The 19263-nt window shown below is 37.6% G+C and overlaps 1 protein-coding gene across 1 annotated transcript in view; it reads right to left on the reverse strand.

Moving 5' to 3' along the window:
• Nucleotides 1-17048: 17048 nt before the first annotated feature.
• Nucleotides 17049-19263, reverse strand: part of ROBO1 (roundabout guidance receptor 1) — a 370388-nt gene continuing 368173 nt past the window's right edge. Inside the window, exon 30 of the mRNA XM_087818101.1 lies at nucleotides 17049-18708. Within this exon, the coding sequence (XP_087674227.1) occupies nucleotides 18694-18708 (15 nt within the window). The 3' untranslated portion in view covers nucleotides 17049-18693. The remainder of the gene's footprint in view (nucleotides 18709-19263) is intronic.

Here is a 19263-nt window from a genome sequence, read left to right on the forward strand (position 1 = left end):
AAACAAGGTGAAAGAACTTATTTTGTATCAATATATGAAGCTTGTTTCAACTTGTTTATAAAACAACCCTCATGTTTAAAAAATATTTCTTTTCAAATATTAAGATAATTTAAATTAAAAGAGAAAGGTATCAACAGTGGATTATTGTTTGAACTTTTTATGTTTATTATTTTGTAGAAATACAGGCTTCCGTTCACTTATTCCACTTATTCTATAATATTATGGCTCCAGTTAAATTTTAAAATATAAAAATGGAGGAAAATTTAAAATATCAATAATTCTTTTTTTCACCTTTTAATCATTGAAGATTATTTTATAATATAATTATTTTCCACGGTTTTAGACTCATCACCAAAAATGTATTAGTAGCAAACCTGGTAAGCAACCTTTGTACAGTACACAAATTAGTAATTTGGGAAGGATGGCCACTAAATGAAAGGTCATTACTTCCCTCTGTCTGGAGATTCTTACTTAAGAAACATTACTGACATCGGGCTGACATGTTTTCAAATATCCAGAGAAAGAGAACGAGATCATTGGAGTCACCTATCATCTTCTTTGCCCAAAATCGGATTAAAATTCAAAATGATTTACTTTCAAATGTTGATAAGGGAAAGTTAATAAGGTTCAAGAGAAGTGCAGTTCCACTAAATATGTGAAATGGGGATTAGCACAGTTTTTAAGAGCAGAGAATTTGTTAAGCAAAGGCCCCATATAGAGCAGTATTTGGAAGCATGAGCCATGGAGACGGATGGCATCTCTTCACACCCTATTTCTGCTACACCCGAGTGCTGTGCCCTAGAGCAACCCCTGAACATCCCTAAATCTCTCTCCCCAGTTATAAAACTTGCCAAATAGCACCAAGTTCATAGGATTGGTGATAGGATTAAACAAGAATACACAAGAATAGGAGACATCATTCTGTCTAGAACCTTGTAAACTACAAAAGAAGTGTTAGCCATCACTCTTAAAGATTTTACTAATTAATTCAAAAATACTTTGAATGCCTCCTCTGTGCTGTTCAGGCACCGTTCTAAGTGTTGTGGAAATAGTGTTAAATTAATTAAACAGGGGGCCCATTAGACTGAGGTGGCTGCAACGCCTGGGTGCCTACTGAAGCAAACGGGAACCTAGGCCTGGAAATGCCTCAAGGTCCGGGGAAGGAACGGGGTGGAACAGGTCATTGAGGAGAAAAAGGGACATCTGTAATATTTTAAACAAAAATAAAATTAAAAAATAAATAAATAAAATAAAAATGTGGAGGTATAAAATATTAAAATAAAGAAAAATTAAATTTAAAAAAAAGAAAAAAAAAAGAAACCTAAGGACGGCCCTCACGGACCGCCAAGTAGGGTTTCACAAGTAAGGCAACTGCTTCAGCTGTAGTCAGCAAATCATTTCTTTGCTTTTTTTCTGCAAAAATGGCAGTGGGGTGTGTATGTGTGCTGTGAGTGAGGTGCAATTTTAAATAGGGTGGTCATGAAGGTCTTACTTAGAAAAGTAAGACTTGAAGTAAGGGAGTGGGTCACAGAGAGCTAGAGTGTGTCACGCTCAGGGAATATCAGCGCAAATATCCAGAAGTGGGAGTTGGCCAGGTGTATTTTGGAGCAGTAAGGGGGCTGTGCAACCAGAGGCTAATTGTAGATAGATAGAGGTGGCAGGGAGGAGAGCTCGGGGGCCGTCTTGTTCCTTCTGTGACAGACAAGAAGCCAGGGAAGCTTTGCAGGAGAGGGATGACCAAAACTGTATTTTAAAAGTACCATTCTTGCTGCTATACTGAGGATACACGCTCCCTTACATTAGAAGCTCATGAGATTTTTTTTGTGGACCAAAGTAACTATAGACAAAAGTTTAATAACGACAGAGGAAAATAAGACCTGGGGAATTTGGGAAATCTGGGCTGGAGATGTTGGTTCAACCACTAAAGGTTCTTGACAGTGAACTATTTTTAGATAAATATTTTACTAATTCTGGAAGCTCTGTGGAATCCAGTAGAAAAAAAGAAAAGAAAACGAGCTATTTCCCTGACACTGAACATAATGTTTCATGTTTGGGGCAGGTTCCTAGAAGGTAGGCAGGGACGTGGGCTTTCTGGTACAGAACCGTGGGGCTCAGTCAAACTTCTGCTAAGGTCCAAGGTCACAGCACCCTGATGACACGACTACATTCTGAAATTAGAAAATGAAGTCCTGCAAGGAGGAGTGGAGTCCTGAATGAGAGCTTGTCTGGTAATACTTGGTGCTGTCAGCTTTGGTCACCACCCACCCACGCACCCACAGCCGTCACCCTATTTCTCCTCTTCATGCAGACCTAAGTATGGGGCTTTCAACATACCCCCTAGATACACCTCCCCTATATCCACACAACCCATAGACCATGTCACCCTCTCCTGCCCAGACCCCTGATGGCTGATACCATATGATCGCTATGTGGAGTCTAAAACAACAAATAAAAAACAAGCACACAGACGTAGAGAACAGAACAGTGGTTGCCAGCAGCAGAGGAATGGGATGGACAGGATTAGGGGTTGGGGACTTGAAGGGGTGGGGTAGGGAGTTGAAATAATTGAAGGTGGTCAAAAGTTACAAACTTCCACATACAAAATAAATGTCATGGGGGTATAACATATAGCATGGTGACTATGGTCAGTAATACTGTATTGCATATTTATAAGTTGCTAAGAGAGTAAATCTTACAAGTTCTTGTCATGAGAAAATAATTTGGTGACTACGTATGGTGACAGATGTTATCTAGCTTTATTGTGGTAATCATTGTACATCATATACACATACCAAATCATTATAATGTTATATGTCAATTATATCTCAATAAAAAATACCAGTTTCTTTGACACTGAACATGAGAGTATACCATGTTTTAGGTAGGTTTCTAGAAGGCCAGTAACACCTGATAGTCCATAAGCAACTGTGCAGAACAAGTTACAATACTGGCAACATGTGCCAAGAAGAAATGGGAACATTAAACTCTTAAGGCCCCTGTTCTCTGTCTTGGAATTCCATGCTTACTGAAGCCCTTAGGATTCAGTAATATCCAACAACTCTTAGATAGATTTAGGCGGTGAAAGAATAGAAACTCATTGACAATCTGCGAGGAGGGATGGGGTCCTTGAGAAGTAAATTGAGGAAATTCTGAAATTTATCTATTCTTTACATTGGTAACGCAATAAATCCAGATGATACATTATATTGCATTTCATCATTCCATCAAAATTTTATTTTGTATACCTATAAATGTAAGAATATTAAAATATACATTATAAATAGATAAAAGCAGAAGCTTAGAATTATACTTATAGTCAAGTTTAGAGCAATAGACTTTTATTTGAGTTCTAGTCTGCGTTTGTGACCTTGGTTAAGACATAACCAGCCCTTCCATTATCTCATATGCAAACTGCTACATTTTTTTTAATACTCACCCAAGGATATATTTAATGATTTGAGAGAGAGAGAAAAGGAGAGAGAAAGAGAGAGAAACATCTATCAGCTGCCTCCTGTAACCGCCCCGCCCCTCCCAGGGATCAAACCCACAACCTAGGTATATGCCCTGACAGGAATCAAACCTGCCACCTTTATGGTGTATGGGACAGGATCCAACAGACAGCCACTGGGCCAGGCCATACTACTACATTTAATGCAGTGAAAGTTATATTTTAAAATACACGTGAAAACGCATTGTAAACTGCAAAATTTCATTAAAATTTTAAAGAAGCTGGGAAACAACAAGATTTTAATTTTACATTTTCCCTACCATGCCTTTATTCCAGAAAAGAGCATTAAAAGCTAGCATTTTTCATTACTATTTTTATTCATTTTCCTTGCCTTGGCAGACTTACAAATAAGGACTGAACAAAAAGATTAAAAGTAGGACAAGACAGCAAGAACAAGCATGACTGTTACAGTCTTAGTGAATGACTTAGGTCTTGTTTGTTAGCAGAAGAGCTGTTGCCTAAATTTCAGAATTTCAGCCTCAAGCCCCTACAGCTTCTCTCGAACACACAGTCATAGGGGCAGGAGCACCACGGTTCTGGTTTACGAAGCAAAACCTGAGAACCAGTGACTTGATGTGAATGTTAGGGGCAGCGGGCTCTTTAGAGCCGAACGATGTACTACTAGGATCATTAAAGGTGAAACTAAACATACATACAGTACAGGGGTTTTGTTTATCATCTTATTTCACAAACATCTTTCTTCTCTCTCAAAACATGTGCTATTGCTTAAACGCCTGGCAACTCTTTTTAGTTTCAGATCTTCTTTCCTTCTGTTTCCAAGTTTATGGCTTTCCTACTCACTAAAGACATTTAAGCAGTTCTGGTTATATACTGCTGTGTAACAAACCACCTCGAACTTACTGGCATAAAGTAACATCAGTTTTATTAGACTCGTGGATTCTGTGGGTCAGAAATTCAAAGTACAGCTGGGAAGGCTTGTGCTGGGATGTCTTCACAGCTGCTCCATAAAATCAGGGAAGTTGTGAGTGGCTGGGGGTGACTCAAAGGGCTGAGGGTTGGAATCATCAGGCTCCCATGACAGGCACTAAACCTGAGCTCCGTTGTGACTGTTGACCTACACCAGACATCTGTAGGTGGCTACGCTTTTTACAGCATAGCAATTGAATTCCAAGGGCTAGCTTCTGCAGAGCAAATGTTCCAAGCACCAAGAGGAAGTTGCATGGACTTTAATCACCTAAATTCAAAAGTCAATAACCTTATTTTATTAGTTGAAACAGTCAAAATCTTACTGTTATTCAAAGGGGATGAGTCATAGACTTTGCCTCCTGATGAAAGGAGTGTCACAGAATTTGTAGTCATTTTTTAAAAATCACCCCATAAATTATGTGTAGAGGCTAAATTAAGATACAGCGAAGACTAATTGCTAGATGTACGAGTAAGCATGAACCGGCTGTGCTCTATTATCCATTCTCTTTAGCAAACAGTGCGTATACTTCAGGGCTAACATCCATACACACCAGTGGGACACCTGATAAGTCTAAGGGATCCACGTTTAGACCAGATGGTACCTGGTATTTATCTGGACACAGGATTGGTCCTAGAGAGAGCATGTGTAACAAGTTAGATCACTGGGACACATTTTTAGAGCACGGAGTTTTCTTGCCTTTGTCTCTTGGCCTCTGAATATTATCCCGTGTGGCCTTAGGCTTGGTCTGTTACAGCCATCTTGATAACAGCTGGAGAATAAAGCCACATGTGGAGCAGAGCAGAGCAAAGAGATTCACAGACAAACGGAGCTGGAGCCTTGATTGAAGCATGTCTGCTCAGAGCTCTTTTGTTGCGTTTTTTTCAATGCTATCATACCATAATTTATTTTCATTGCTTAGCCCCATTGAGTTGGATTTTATGTGTTTTGTATATATAACCTGTGTTTAGAAGCATCATTACTAATACTGTGTCTATATGAAAGAGAGAAATTAAATGAACAAAACAATTTAATCCCAAATCCTCTTAACATTTTAATCAGTTAATCCCTTAATATTTTTATTGGTTAATTCTTTAAATGTGTATGATTCTAGAACTATTTTAGTTGGACATTGATGGAAATGAGCAAAACAAAACAAAACAAAACACCCCAAGTAATCCAAATCACCGTTCTCAAATATAGTTATGAATGGGTCTTCTGGGTTTATCTAAATCTACTTTAATTTAAAAATGTTTCAACCTGCATTTTTTTAAGTAGAGTGCAATTTTGAAAAAAAACGAACTTTATATTTTATAAAGTAATGGGTAACTTCCTTTCAGCCTTCATAATCCAGACAAAACGTCTCTTCAGTTCCTGATTACAGTTTCAACAAACTCCTTTATTGTCACGTATTATAGTATGAATAGGTGTGTCCCCTCCAAAACATTTACAAGTTGAAACTTAACCCTTCATTTATTGGTATTAAGAGGGAAGCCTTTTGATGGTGATTAGGTCAGAAGGGTGGAGCCTCATGAATGGGATTAGTGCCCTTTTGTCTTCGCCGTGTGAAGGAACAGCAGAAAGAAGGCTGTATGTGAGCCAAGAAGCAGGCTCTCACCAGAGACCTAATCTGCAGGCACCTTGGTCATAGACTTCCCAGCCTCTAGAACTGTGAGAAATAAAGTTTGGATGTTTATAAGCCACTCAGTTCAGGTATTTTTGCAATAGCAGCCTCAACTGCCAAATGCCATACAAATACTTGTCCACCTGATTCACTCTCTGTTGTGTGTGTGTCTGTCTCCTGTTGCACTGTGAGCCCCTCTGGAGCTCATTCTTCTTTGCTCACCAAGCGTGGTAGATGCTCAGTAGCCTGCAGAATCAACCCATAAATGAGTGCCGAGGTTGAAATCAGATTAGAGAAGCAAAATAAAAGTTTATAACTAATTTAATCAAACTCTTTTGATTACCTTATAGAGGGTGACTAATTTTTTTTTTTTTTTTTTTAGGATAGTCCAGTAGTTATAGTTTTGGTATCATATTATATAGCAGGATAAGAAATTGAGTTTATTCAAAATGATAGTTTAATTATGCACCTGTGAGGCTTAATTAACAATGGTTGATAGTAAATCATCCAGATAAAATATATTAGCTTCTGAATATATGCTAATCCCATGCATAGGTGCATTATCGGTCTAAGTAATTTATTATTTTCCTTGATTTATTTCCCCCCAAAGTATTCAAGCATTCAAAATGGTGAAGTATTGCTTATTGTAAATGTCTTAGCCCATTTTAAAGAGACAGGTTTTTTAAAAAATGTTCAAACCTCTCCAAAAGATCCCTTTCCCGTAGAAAGGCAGAAGTGGAAGCAAAGGGATGGCTAGGTTAGGCAAAGCAATTAAATATTCTGACTTAAAAGGCAATGTTGTATGACCTTGAACAACTTTTCAAGTTCTTCTGAAAAAAACAAAGGTTCTTGGAAGGCTAAATTGCCTTTAAAGCAAATTGTTAAAGTCCTTTAATATTGGGAGTGTTAATATGGGATTCCATAATATACATATACACACAGTTGCTATGTGATGGAAATTATCATTTATATTTTTTATTTTTAAAAGTGATCTTTGGAAGCCTAAGCAATATTTTAAGATTTATATATTAATTAAAGATAATGGAACTTTAAAAATACTTGGTGGCAGCTGCACCTTCAGCATCTATCCATCTTCCCTACTTCCAACACAGACGCCTTTTTTCTTTCCATTTCAGTTATAATTAACTTAACAAAGGGAGTTGGGTATTGTTTCTAAATTTTATGTAGATAAGATGTTGCATATATAATAGCTAAACTCTCCTACTGTGAAAAGCATACAGTAGCCTATTAAATAGACATTCCATATAAAAACTGAGGTTTTATTAGGCAGGTTTTAAAATGTTTTTTCCTGTGCTACAGGGTCTGCCTGCTGTGACAGCCAGGGAAAATGCTTCTTCAGGGCCCTTGCTTATATAAACAATTTCAGTCACCCCAAATCAAGCACATCAGCACATTTTGGCAGCACAAACTCAGTCAATTTTATGAAAGAAATATGTCAGCTAGTGTGAGCAATTCAGTAACCAGGCTGCCGTTCTTGAACCAGGCAGCCTGCTCAGGGTCCCAGGAGATTCCCATAGACACTAATCTGAACTCTGGGGCCCCTTGGTTATCAACTTTGCCAGCTGGAGGCCTGGCCCACATTGGTCCTGGCAATAGGCCCTGACAGCACTGCTTGCCTTGGGCAGAGCCAGGCACCTGGAGGACAATTTTAAAAGTTTCAAGGAAGGCACTCCCAAGTGCAGGAGATCCCTAAGATGCAGGTCAGGGACAGAAGCCCTAGTTGATCAGGTTACTTTGGGTACTTCCTGAAGCCGAGCAGGTTATAGAGGCATCAAAGCTCTGTTTTTCTTAAAGGTGAAGAGCTCAGAGCTTTTCCCAAATGGAAGAAGAAATTATAAAACCTTAAAATCTAACTTCAGTCTAAATATGTAGTTAGTGATTATGCCAAAGAACTGAATGAGATAAAGAAGCACCAAATCTATGTAAATATCGTGAGTCCAATTATTTAAGGCAATGGGTTTGCATAAATGTTACAGTATTTCATTAAATGTAAGACTTCTTTGATTATAAGAGCTTTCTTTTGTGTGAAAATGCGTCCAATCATAGCTATTATACAATACAATGCATCAATAGTCTTATGGGAGACTTAAATGGGTTACATTATCCTCAACTTTGAAATTTCTTTTATGTTTTTATGAGAGATTTGGTAATTTTGCCTTCATTCATTTGCAGTGTGTGTGTGTGTGTGTGTGTGTGTGTGTTATAAGGCACAACTTTAATTATTGTGGATAATTTTATTTCCTTCCTTAATTACTATAAAACATTGTTTTGCTAGAAAATGCACAGTTGTAGTTATCCTAACAATCCAATTCATATCTCACTGCTGTTTCCATACCTTTTGGTATTTCAATACTGATCATGTAAACATTTTCAGAATATGTTAAACAGCAGTGAAACTCAACACCCGTAGTACCAACAATTGAAAATTAGTAAGAATTCTACCAATTTGAAACTAATATGAATACTCATGATGAACATCATACATGCATAATATGAAAGAAAATTTACTCTGAATTTGGAAAAAGTTTGCTTGACTTTGATAGCATGTTAAAACATTTCCCAATGATCCTGCTTGGAGCAGATGCGTTTGAGGACTCCACTGTGGCAGACAGTTCCCTTTGACTGACTCACCTCATCTTTGCACCTTCCCATCTCAAGCATGGGCAATAAGCATGTCTACTTTCTGCCTCAGGGTCTTTTATTCTCACTTGGTCTGCTCACTAGCACTTGGAAGATAACACACTCCACCTACTCCACCCTTGCCCACTAGCAACCTGCAACCAATGGGAAACCAGGAGCAAACTAACAATGTTCTAGGCACCTGTCCTTCAATGAAGGAGGCCTTCTGTATATTTCTCAGGGGAGCCAGTAGAGTCCTCTCTGGAGGCACCTTTCCCTACTGTGTTATGCTTATAAACACATAAATTCTTTGGTTAATCTCTCTCCACTCACTCCCCCTTCCCCGCCTTCCCTCTGGGATCCCTCAGTCTGTTCCATGCTTCTGTGTCTCTGGATCCATTTTGTCCATCAATTTGTTTATTATATTCCACATATAAGTGAGATCATGTGGTACTTGTCTTTCTCTGACTGGCTTATTTCACTTAGCAAAAAACTCTCCAGTTCCATCCATGCTGCACCAAAGGATAAAAGATCCTTCCTCTTTACAGCTGCATAGTATTCCATGGTGTGAATGTCCCACAGCTTTTTAATCCACTCATCTACTGATGAGCACTTGGGCTGTTTCCAGATCTTAGCTATTGTGAATTGCACTGTTATGAACATAGAGGTACAGGGGTTCTTTCTGATTGGTATTTCAGGTTTCTTAGGATATATTCCTAGAAGTGGGATCACTGGGTCAAATGGCAGGTCAATTTTTAATTTTTTGAGGAAACTCCATACTGTTTTCCATAGTGGCTGCCCCAGTCTGCATTCCCAACAGCAGTGTACTGGGTTCCCTTTTCTCCACACCCTCGCCAGCACTCCTCCTTCCTTAATTTGTTGATGGAGCCATTCTGACAGGTGTGAAGTAACAGCTTATTGTGGTTTTAATTTGCATCTCTGATGACTAGCGAAGTTGAGCATTTTTTCACATGTCTCTTGGCCATCTGAATGTTCTCTTTGGAGAAGTGTCTGTTTAGGTCCTCTGCCCATTTTTTAATTGGGTTGTTTGTCTTCCTTTTGTTAAGTTGTATGAGTTCCTTATATATTTTGGATATTAACCCTTTATCAGATGTGTCGTTGGCAAATATGTTTTCCCACACAGTGGACTCCCTTTTTTTTTCTTTTGCTGCACAGAAGCTTTTTATTTTGATGCAGTCCCATTTGTTTACTTTCTCCTTTGTTTCTCTTGCCCTAGGAAATGTATCAGCAAATGTATTGCTGCAAGAGATGTCTGAGATTTTGTTGTCTACATTTTCTTCTAGGATTTTTATGGTTTTATGCCTTACATTTAAGTCTTTTATCCATTTTGAGTTTATTTTTGTGTATGGTGTAAGTTGGTGGTCTAGTTTCATTTTTTTGCATGTACCTGTCCAATTTCCCGGCACCATTTACTGAAGACACTGTCTTTACTGAATGATCTTGCATCTTTTGTCAAATATTAATTGACCATAATGGCATGTGTCGATTTCTGGGTTCTCTGTTCTGTTCCACTGATCTATATTTCTGTTCTTGTGGTAGTATCAGGCTGTTTTGATCACAGTGGCTTTGCAGTATAACTTGATATCTGGTATTGTGATTCCCTTCAACTTTGTTCTTCTTTCTTAAGATTCCCCCTTGGCTATTCAAGGAGAATTTTTTTTTAAGAAAAGAAAGAAACCTCATTTAAATTGGAATTGGGGAGGCTGTAGGGAGAGCTCTAGCAACCTACCACTCATCATCAATTACCCTATATGGGAAGAGACATGCTTTTTGTCTCCAACAGAAAGATATTTTTCTACTCTACTACATCTGCAGGAAACTCTTCTCCTCTCTCAGAAACCACTCAGCTAATGAAAGGCTGTCACACATCAACCAACGAAAAGCTACTACTCTTCAGACTCCCAGTTTTCTCCAAAGGACTGTTTGTTTACAACAAACAGCCCCTCTGAATTCCCCCTTCTTCTATAAAAGAACATTTCTTTCCTTTGTTCTCTGGACTTGTGGTTCATCATTAAAAGACATGTCCCAAATTGCAACTCTGTTTTTCTCAAATAAACCTGTTTTGCTGGAGAAATATCTAGCTATTTAAAGTCAATGTCCATTTATTGTCTTCTCTCTCACTAGCATTCAAAACAGATAAAGAGAGAGAAGTACAGACAAAGAACATAACTTTCTAACTTTAATATCACTCTAAGAACTAATTAATTAGTCTAGTTTATGAATGACAAGAAATTTTGGTAATAAAGGATTATCTATTGTTTGAAAAATAAAGCAGCAGTTGTCTTCTCATGAGAACTTTGAAAGAAATTTCTAAAAAGTCAATTTATTAATTCAAAATAATTTTAGGTATTTCTATTCCTTATGTGAGCTTATCTTTTAATTTTAAGCTCAAAATCTCTAATTTCTTAAATACCATTCCCATATATTATACATTTTTGTTAATTGTGTCATAATTTTTTATGTCACTACATTCAGAGCTTTCCAGCTGACACACAGGTGCTAGACAGACTGTTCAGTTTTGCCAGTGCTGCATCTGTCTTTGTAGTGTTATTTGAATATTTCCTGTTTTCTCCTTTTATAAAAATGAGGGAGTAACAAAAATTAAGATGCTGATAAAAAATGATACCGTTGGGGTAGAGCTGTTGGTCATTTGGTGTGCTGCAGACAAAATGTGGTCTTAATGACAGGACACAGATGGAATGTGTTCAGTTATGAAGAAATAAACAAACTTGAGCTTTAGTACCAAATAAAGCTGAGCTTATGAATCCACAAACAGAAGGTCTTTCAGGTTCCTGGTTGGGAGACTTGTTACAGACCCCTTAATGGAAAAAAAAAAAAAGTCAATGTCCATATTTTTATAGAGAAAACTTCCCTAAAACTTTTTTTTTATATCCCTATTCCCCATCCTCCTTTCCCTAAATAAATTCAATTTTTCTTTTTTTTTCTTTTTTTAAAAAATTTACCTTTATTGTTGAAAGTATTACAGATATCCCCCCTTCTTTTACCCATTCATCCCCTCCACTTCACATCTGACTCTTCCCCAGGCCTTCACCACACTATTGCCTGTGTCCACGGGTTATGCATATATGCACGTAAGTTCTTTGGTTAATCTCTCCCCACACACTCCCCCACCCCTGCCTTCTCACTGAGATTCCTCAGTCTGTTCCATGCTTCTTTGTCTCTGGATCTATTTTGTTCCTCAGTCTATTTTGTTTATTACATTCCACATATGAGTGAGATCATGTAAAACTGAATCAGGAAGAATTAGAAAACCTGAGTAGGCTGATAACAACTGATGAAATCGAAACAGTAATAAAAAACATCCCAGCATACAAAAGCCCTGGTCCAGATGGTTTCACCAGGAAGCTTTCTAATTCTTTAAGTTGTAGGCTTAAATAGTTTACTAAAGATTTTTCTTGCTTCTTGAGGTAAGCCTGTAGTACTATGAACTTCCCTCTTAGGATTGCTTTCGCTGTGTCCCATAGATTTGGGGTTATTATGTGTTCATTTTCATTTCTTTCTAGGAAGTTTTTGATTTCTTTCTTGATCTTATTGGAAACTCATTCATTGTTTAATAACATGCTATTGAGCCTCCATGTGTTTGAATGTTTCTGAGTGTTTTTACTGTAGTTGATTTCTAATTTCATGTCATTGTGATCTGAGATGCTCGATATGATTTCAATCTTCTTGAACTTGTAGAGACTGGTTTTGTGTCATAACATGTGGTCTATCTTTGGGCATGACCCATGTGCACTTTAGAGGAATGTATATTCTGAAACTTTGGGGTGAAATATTCTGTAAATATCAATTAAATCCATCTGATCTAGTGTGCCATTTAGAGTCACTGTTTCTGTGTTGACTTTTTGTCTGGAAGATCTATCCAGTGAAGTCAGTAGGGTGATAAAGTCCACAACTGTGACTATACTTCTGTTGATCTCTCCCCTAAAGTCCTTAAGGTTATTATTGATAGGTCTTTATTTATTGCCATTTTAATTCTTTTTTTTTTTTTTTTTTTTTTTGATATATCTTTATTGATTTCAGAAAGAGGGAGGGATAGGGAGAGAGATAGATAGAAACATAAATGACAAGTCATTGATTGGCTGCCTATTGCATGTCCCTGCTGGGAATTGAGCCCGAAACCTGTGCACTGACTGGGCATCAAATGGAGATCTCCTGGATCATAGGTTGATGCTCAACTGATGAGCCATGCCCAGCTGGGCCCATTTTAATTCTGTATGCCTATGTTTCTCTATTTCTTCTTGTTATTATAGCAGTCCCTTTAACATTTCTTACAATGTTTCTATTTCTGCTAATTACAGCAGTCCTGTTAACATTTCCTGCAATGCTGGCTTGGTGGTGATAAACTCCTTTAGCCTTTTATCATCTGGGAAGCTCTTTATTTCACCATCTATTTTGAATGATAGCCTTGCTGGATAGAGTAGGCTTGGTTTCAGATACTTGTTTTGCATTACCTTGGATACTTCATGCCATTCCCTTCTGGCCTGTAGAGTTTCTGATGAGAAGTCAGCTGACAACCTTATGGGAGCTCCTTTGTAGGTAACAGATTGCTTTTCTCTTGCTGCCTTTAATATTCTCTGTCTTGAATTTTTGTTATCATGTGCCTGGGTGTGGGCCTCTTTGGATTCATCTTGCTTGGGACTCTCTGTGCCTCCTAAATTTGTGTGACTTTTTCCTTCACCAGTTAGGGAAGTTTTCTGCCATTATTTCTTCAAATAGATTCTTTAACCCTTGCTTACTTTTGACCTCCTCTGGCATTCCTATGATGCAAAAATTGTTACATTTCATGTTGTCCCACGACTCCCTTAGACTGCCCTCTTGTGTTTTGTGGGTTTTTTTTAGTGTTTTTTTTTTTGGTTTTTTTTTCTTTAAATGACAAGTCCTCTGCTTCCATTTAAAAATATATATATATCTTTATTGATTTCAGAGAGAGGAAGGGAGAAGGAGAGAGAAACATCAATGATGAGAGAGTCATTGATTGGCTGCCTTCTGCATGCCCCCAACTGGGGATCGAGCCCACAACTCAGGCATGTGCCCTGACCAGGAATCGAACCAAGATCTCCTGGATCCTAGAATGACGCTCAACTGCTGAGCCTCGCCCAGCCGGGCTGTCCTCCTGTTTTTTAATTGTGTTTTCTTTTTGGATCTTTTATTCAGCAATTTTTACTACTCTTCTAATTCACTGGTGACCCTCAGCTTCCTCTAATCTGCTGTTTATTCCTTCCAATGTATTCTTTATTTCTGCTATGCCATTCTTCATTTCTGACTGGTCATTTTTCATAGTTTCCATATATTTTTTCATGCTGTTGAGTGTCCTTACAATCAGTACTCTGAACTTTATATCTGATAGATTGCTTATCTCCATTTCATTTAGCTTTTTTTCTGGAGACTTCTCTTGTTATTTCATTTGGGGCTTGTTTTTTTGTCTCCCCATTTTGGTTGCCTATTTGGGTTTGTTTCTATGTATTAGATGGGCCTGTTATGACTCAATCTTTTTGGAAGGTCTCTGGTGCAGGCCAATGTTAGATACTGCTTGTGACTGGCCTTGAGTACCCTGTTTGGAGCTATCAACAACCCACTGCTTGAGGTCCTTTCTATTGGGGCTGGGTGTGTTTGGATAGGACCAAGATGCACACCAAAGTCTGCTGAATTTGAGAACACTATGAGAAAAGTTATTTTTAAAAGTTAGCTGTTTTAATGTTTTAAAAAAATCATATTATTTTATAACAAGATCATATTTTGAAATATTAACAGATTTTGCACCTGTTATAAGCTGAGAGGGCTTTCTATATACACTGCTCTCAGGTGTTTACCAGAGAAATGAAAAGCGATGGTTATCACAGAAAAGCAATTAAACACTTCTTTTGGGTTTCAAAGTAGATTTTTGAAATCTGTAGCAGAATGAAGGCTGAGCAGCAAGAACTACTTGAAAATCAAGCCTGGCATGCGAGAAAAAATGTTCCAACTCTCCTTCTCTCTCTCTCTCCTCTTTCTCTCTCCCCCTCTCTCTTTCTACATCTCACTGGGAAGAGAAAAATAGATGTAAGGTCAGGAAATTAAATACGGTGAGTGTGTCATTGAGGTTTGATTCTTCTGCCCCCGTCACCTTCTCATCAAGCAGGGCTTGGGGAATGTGAAAGTAAAGCAACCTATGCAGCACTTTCCAATTCAACACCAGAGAAGCAGTGGGTGTTGCCCAATAAATATTGAGCACTTACTACCTACTTTCCATATATCAATTTATTTAATCCCAACAACCTTGTAAGGTAGGTATTATCATTGTCACTATTTGAAGATTAAGTCACAGGTTCATTAAGTAATTTTCCCATGGTTACACAACTAATAATTTGAGGAGCCATGATTCAAGAACAAGTGGTCTGGATCTGAAACCAAGGCTTCTCTAAACTGTAGAAGTAGCAACCATCCCCTCCCCCAACCCACACAGCCCAAATGTGACAAGCAGTAGACGTAGTGGTATCTTGTGAGGTCCTGAGGAAAGGCCCCCACACCCAAATCTCCAGAACCCAGCAAGGCACAGAAGAGCATATAGAACTCCCATTCCTGCTCTTTACACCCAACCTACATCCAAGGGCTCAGAAGTATCAAGAGAGGGCAAAGGGATAGTAAGGGGCATTAAAGTTGGGGAGAAGGGGATGCAGAGTAAATATTCTGACAAATGGAGACCATTGGAAACTTGGACAATAGCAATAATGCCAGAAGCCCCGACCACCCACACCCCCAACTTTCTACACATGAAGACAGTCTCTAGAATTTAGATAGTGCCCTGTAAAAAGAGAATGGAGGAGAAAATGCAGACTCTATGTCTTGGTCAAACTGACCAAGAAAGTCAGATATGATTGCATTCATCAGGAAACAACATGATATTTTCTGTCACTGGGCAGAATAGCCCAAAGTAGACACTAAGTCTAGTTACTGAGACACCAAGTGACATGCTTGCACACCTGAATGGTGAAGTATTTTTAAAAAAATGCCATATCACCACCCATTGTGTGGCCCTCAGGAATTCACAAGCAAAGAAACAAACAAAAACACCAAGCATTTATTCTACGATTAGGTATTTCACAATGAATTTTACTCACCAGAAGTGGAACCACCCCCATCCTTATACCACACTTATTTTTTGACTTTTCTTAAAAAAGCTCTTTGCAAGTTTTGGGGAACAAACTATGTGTGAAGTGAGTATAATATGTGTACAATGATTTCAATCCATAAATACAATATCTTGCATTGTTGTGGGGGTTTACAGAGTCCATGTCACATACATCAATGCACTAAATCATGACAATAGCTCCATGAGGTAGGTATTATTAAATTTACCGGTGAAGTACCTGAGACCTAGAGGTTAAGTAAAATGTCCAAGGAAACATAGCTTGTGATAAAACTGGGACTCAAACCCAGGCCCTCTGATACACATAATTTTTATGCATGTCACATATTATAAATAAAGACAGGGACTAACTAATATATATTCAACTCACTGAGGGAAACAGAAAAATCAGGTCATTAGACATGTCCCACCAATTTTTTCCCTTGAAATAAATTGGAAATTGATTTTTTGACTGATGGACCTCTTTATCTCTAAGTAGATGCTGGTGATTATTTCATTCTTGTAAAATTATATTTCAGATTACCTCCCCCTTTTTTGCAAAAATTTCCTAGATTTTCAAATTGTGATCAATACAAAATTTAGCAACGTCTACGTCACAGGAAAAAAATGTTCACTAGATTCTATTGCTCTTGGTACTTCCAAGACATGATGCCCACCTCAACCACCCAAAGTTCAATACTTGATATGCTGACTTTAATAAACAATAATGTGCAGCCTGGTATGTGATGGCTGTCACACTGTTAAAATGTCACATGGATTTGTAACCAGAAAGCAGATACTTACTGATAAATATTTTGGATTTATATAATTTACTTGTTGACAGAACATAAGGGGCCCAAACTTTGCAAATCAGATTTATTGTAGTTAAATCCTATTTCAGAAATAGGTTGACTGAAATTCAGATACACATACATAAATATTTTAGCACATCCTTAACATTAAAACCTTCCTCTCTGATCAAATGACTATATTTTAGGTTTCCATTCATCTTCCATCTTTAATTTCAGTGGAGAAAATGAGCACTTTTCTGTCCTAGTAATAAAAAAAAACCCTGGTTGTTCATAAAACAGAATGCATACTGCTCTGATAATATAGTAGTGAAATGTTAAGACAGCACATCTTGTGATTAAATGGAATAAATTTGATCACACAATGAAAAAAAAGATATCAACACAAGAAAGAATGATGTATTTGAGAACATTTTTAATAAATAATGTGACAAAATTACTTTTCTGATTATTGGATTCTCAGTATGCAAAATTATGGCTAAAAATAAGAGGCTTCTTACATGAACATAATGAAAACATTAATCACATGGATTGTTCCCTTCATACTGCACACCCTTTCTATGTAACTTCCAAATTATCTAAGTGAACACATTTAGTTTTTGGTGAACACCAGCTTTTTTTTGTGGTTCAGTTTTGTTTGGCTATGTTTTTCAGTGGGTCAGGCCTGATACCTGCGTAGGAATAAATGTAAATTTTTTTCGTCAAATAGCACCAATTATAAAGTCAATGAAATTTATATAATGACAAAAAAGGATCATAAAAGTCTACAGTCAGAGGGCATCATTTGGCAATTCAAAGCACACAATGCCTCTATTTGAGATTATAAGGAAATCTTGTAAGTTTCAACATTGGCCATAACAAACTTAAACCTTTTTTTCTTTAAGTACAGGAAAAGTAAGAACCATTGGATTTATGGCCCACAATAAAGCACGCACATTACTTCACCATCTGTCATCATTCAAATATTCCAAATACAAACATAGAGCATTAACAAAACAGGTTAAAAACGCTTCTCAACATTTTTTCAATAAGACAAAAAAGGTTAATAGTTACAATGGTTTACAAATAAAGTTTAGTGATTGTGCTTTTAAAACCAAAAAAAAAAAAAAAGTTTAAAAAACAGTGCATTACAAAAACAAAAATCAAACATCCTTAAGTGGCACTTCTGAAAGTTGAACTGACACTACCAGAAGAAACTTAGGCCAGTTAAGATAGGGATGTCCTATTCAATTGGTCATTAAAAACATCCATTTGTTTGTAATATGCATTTATAATTGCTTTTTGATTGAAAAATAGAATACGGTTTTTGCTAGGCTTACTTATGACAATGACTAGACAACCAGAGATCCAACTGGCTTCCCCCTACTTCTTGAAAAGAACATTTCCAATAAGAATATACTTCAGTGATCGAAATGAAGACAAAGTAAAGTACCACCAGGGTTTGCAAAGAGTATATATTTACAATGTTTCTACCCCATTCAAATTGATTGTGGTTGTTCTGCATTTTCTCCCAGCAAAGGGTGGTTTTATGAAAGACTGATTTGAAAATCATGTTAAAATGAAGTATGTTTTAATTTGCATTAGCAGTTGGTTATAGAAAGATTATATCTTCAGAGCCCTTGGCATGAGGTTGATTAATCAAGTTTGTATCTTTGATCAATCTTTTGCTATAAATTGGCTTGGTACAGAAGCAGTGCAACGCCATATCTCAGGGGCAAAACGCAACAGAACTATTCTGTTCTCTTCTGTTGGCTGACGACCAAAGCAAGAATTCAAATGCTTCCCTGGCTGGAAGTAGGTGTGATGGTTTGTTCCAACAGGGAGGGGGACAGGGAGGTTCCTCATAGGGACAGGCATCAAACAACAACAATAAAACCCCAATAAAATTTTTAAAAACGGTATTCCGATAAGAGGAATAAAAACGACAATTTGCACACTCTGATTGCACTGAACATCTTATCTGGCGTCATGTGTCAGCAGACATGAGGCATCTTGAGCGATCGTTTTCATATTAGGTCTCACAGGCCTCTCTGGTGGTCTTCAGCTTTCAGTTTCCTGAAAGAGATAAGTTATTTTTAAATCTGAAAATAAATCTTAAGAGTATTATATTTATATTTATGTATATGCTTTTATTCTCATAGTTGGTGTTTCCACCTCCTTTCACTGGCAGACATTGGGAAGCGCTCACGGCAGCCAACTCGTTTGTGCACTTCAGTTGGTTTGAAGCAAACCCAGCAATTCCCTACCAAGCCCCAGACTGTGCTCTGCTCCACGCAGCGCCTCTGCTGAGGGATGGGGCGCCCAGGGGGGCGCAGCAGCAGGCCGAGCTCTCTACTCCCCACGCCAGCTCAGCACGCTAGCTCCGCTTGTATTGGTTTTAAACACTGCAGTTACCTAGACTCATCCGACAGAAGGGCTCTTCTACTTAAAAAACACCCCCAAAACTCAAAATAAAAACAACAGAACACTTGAAGAACAACTTCGATAACAGTATTTGCAGGAAGAAAGTCTTCTTATTCCAAATCTCAAAATCTAAATACATTGTGCATGACAAAAAATTTAATCAGACATAATTACTTATAATTTTTCATCTTCTGTCATTAAGGGTTA

This window comes from Miniopterus natalensis, chromosome 6, assembly GCF_054644295.1.
Source record: "Miniopterus natalensis isolate mMinNat1 chromosome 6, mMinNat1.hap1, whole genome shotgun sequence".
Classification (NCBI taxonomy): Eukaryota; Metazoa; Chordata; class Mammalia; order Chiroptera; family Miniopteridae; genus Miniopterus; species Miniopterus natalensis.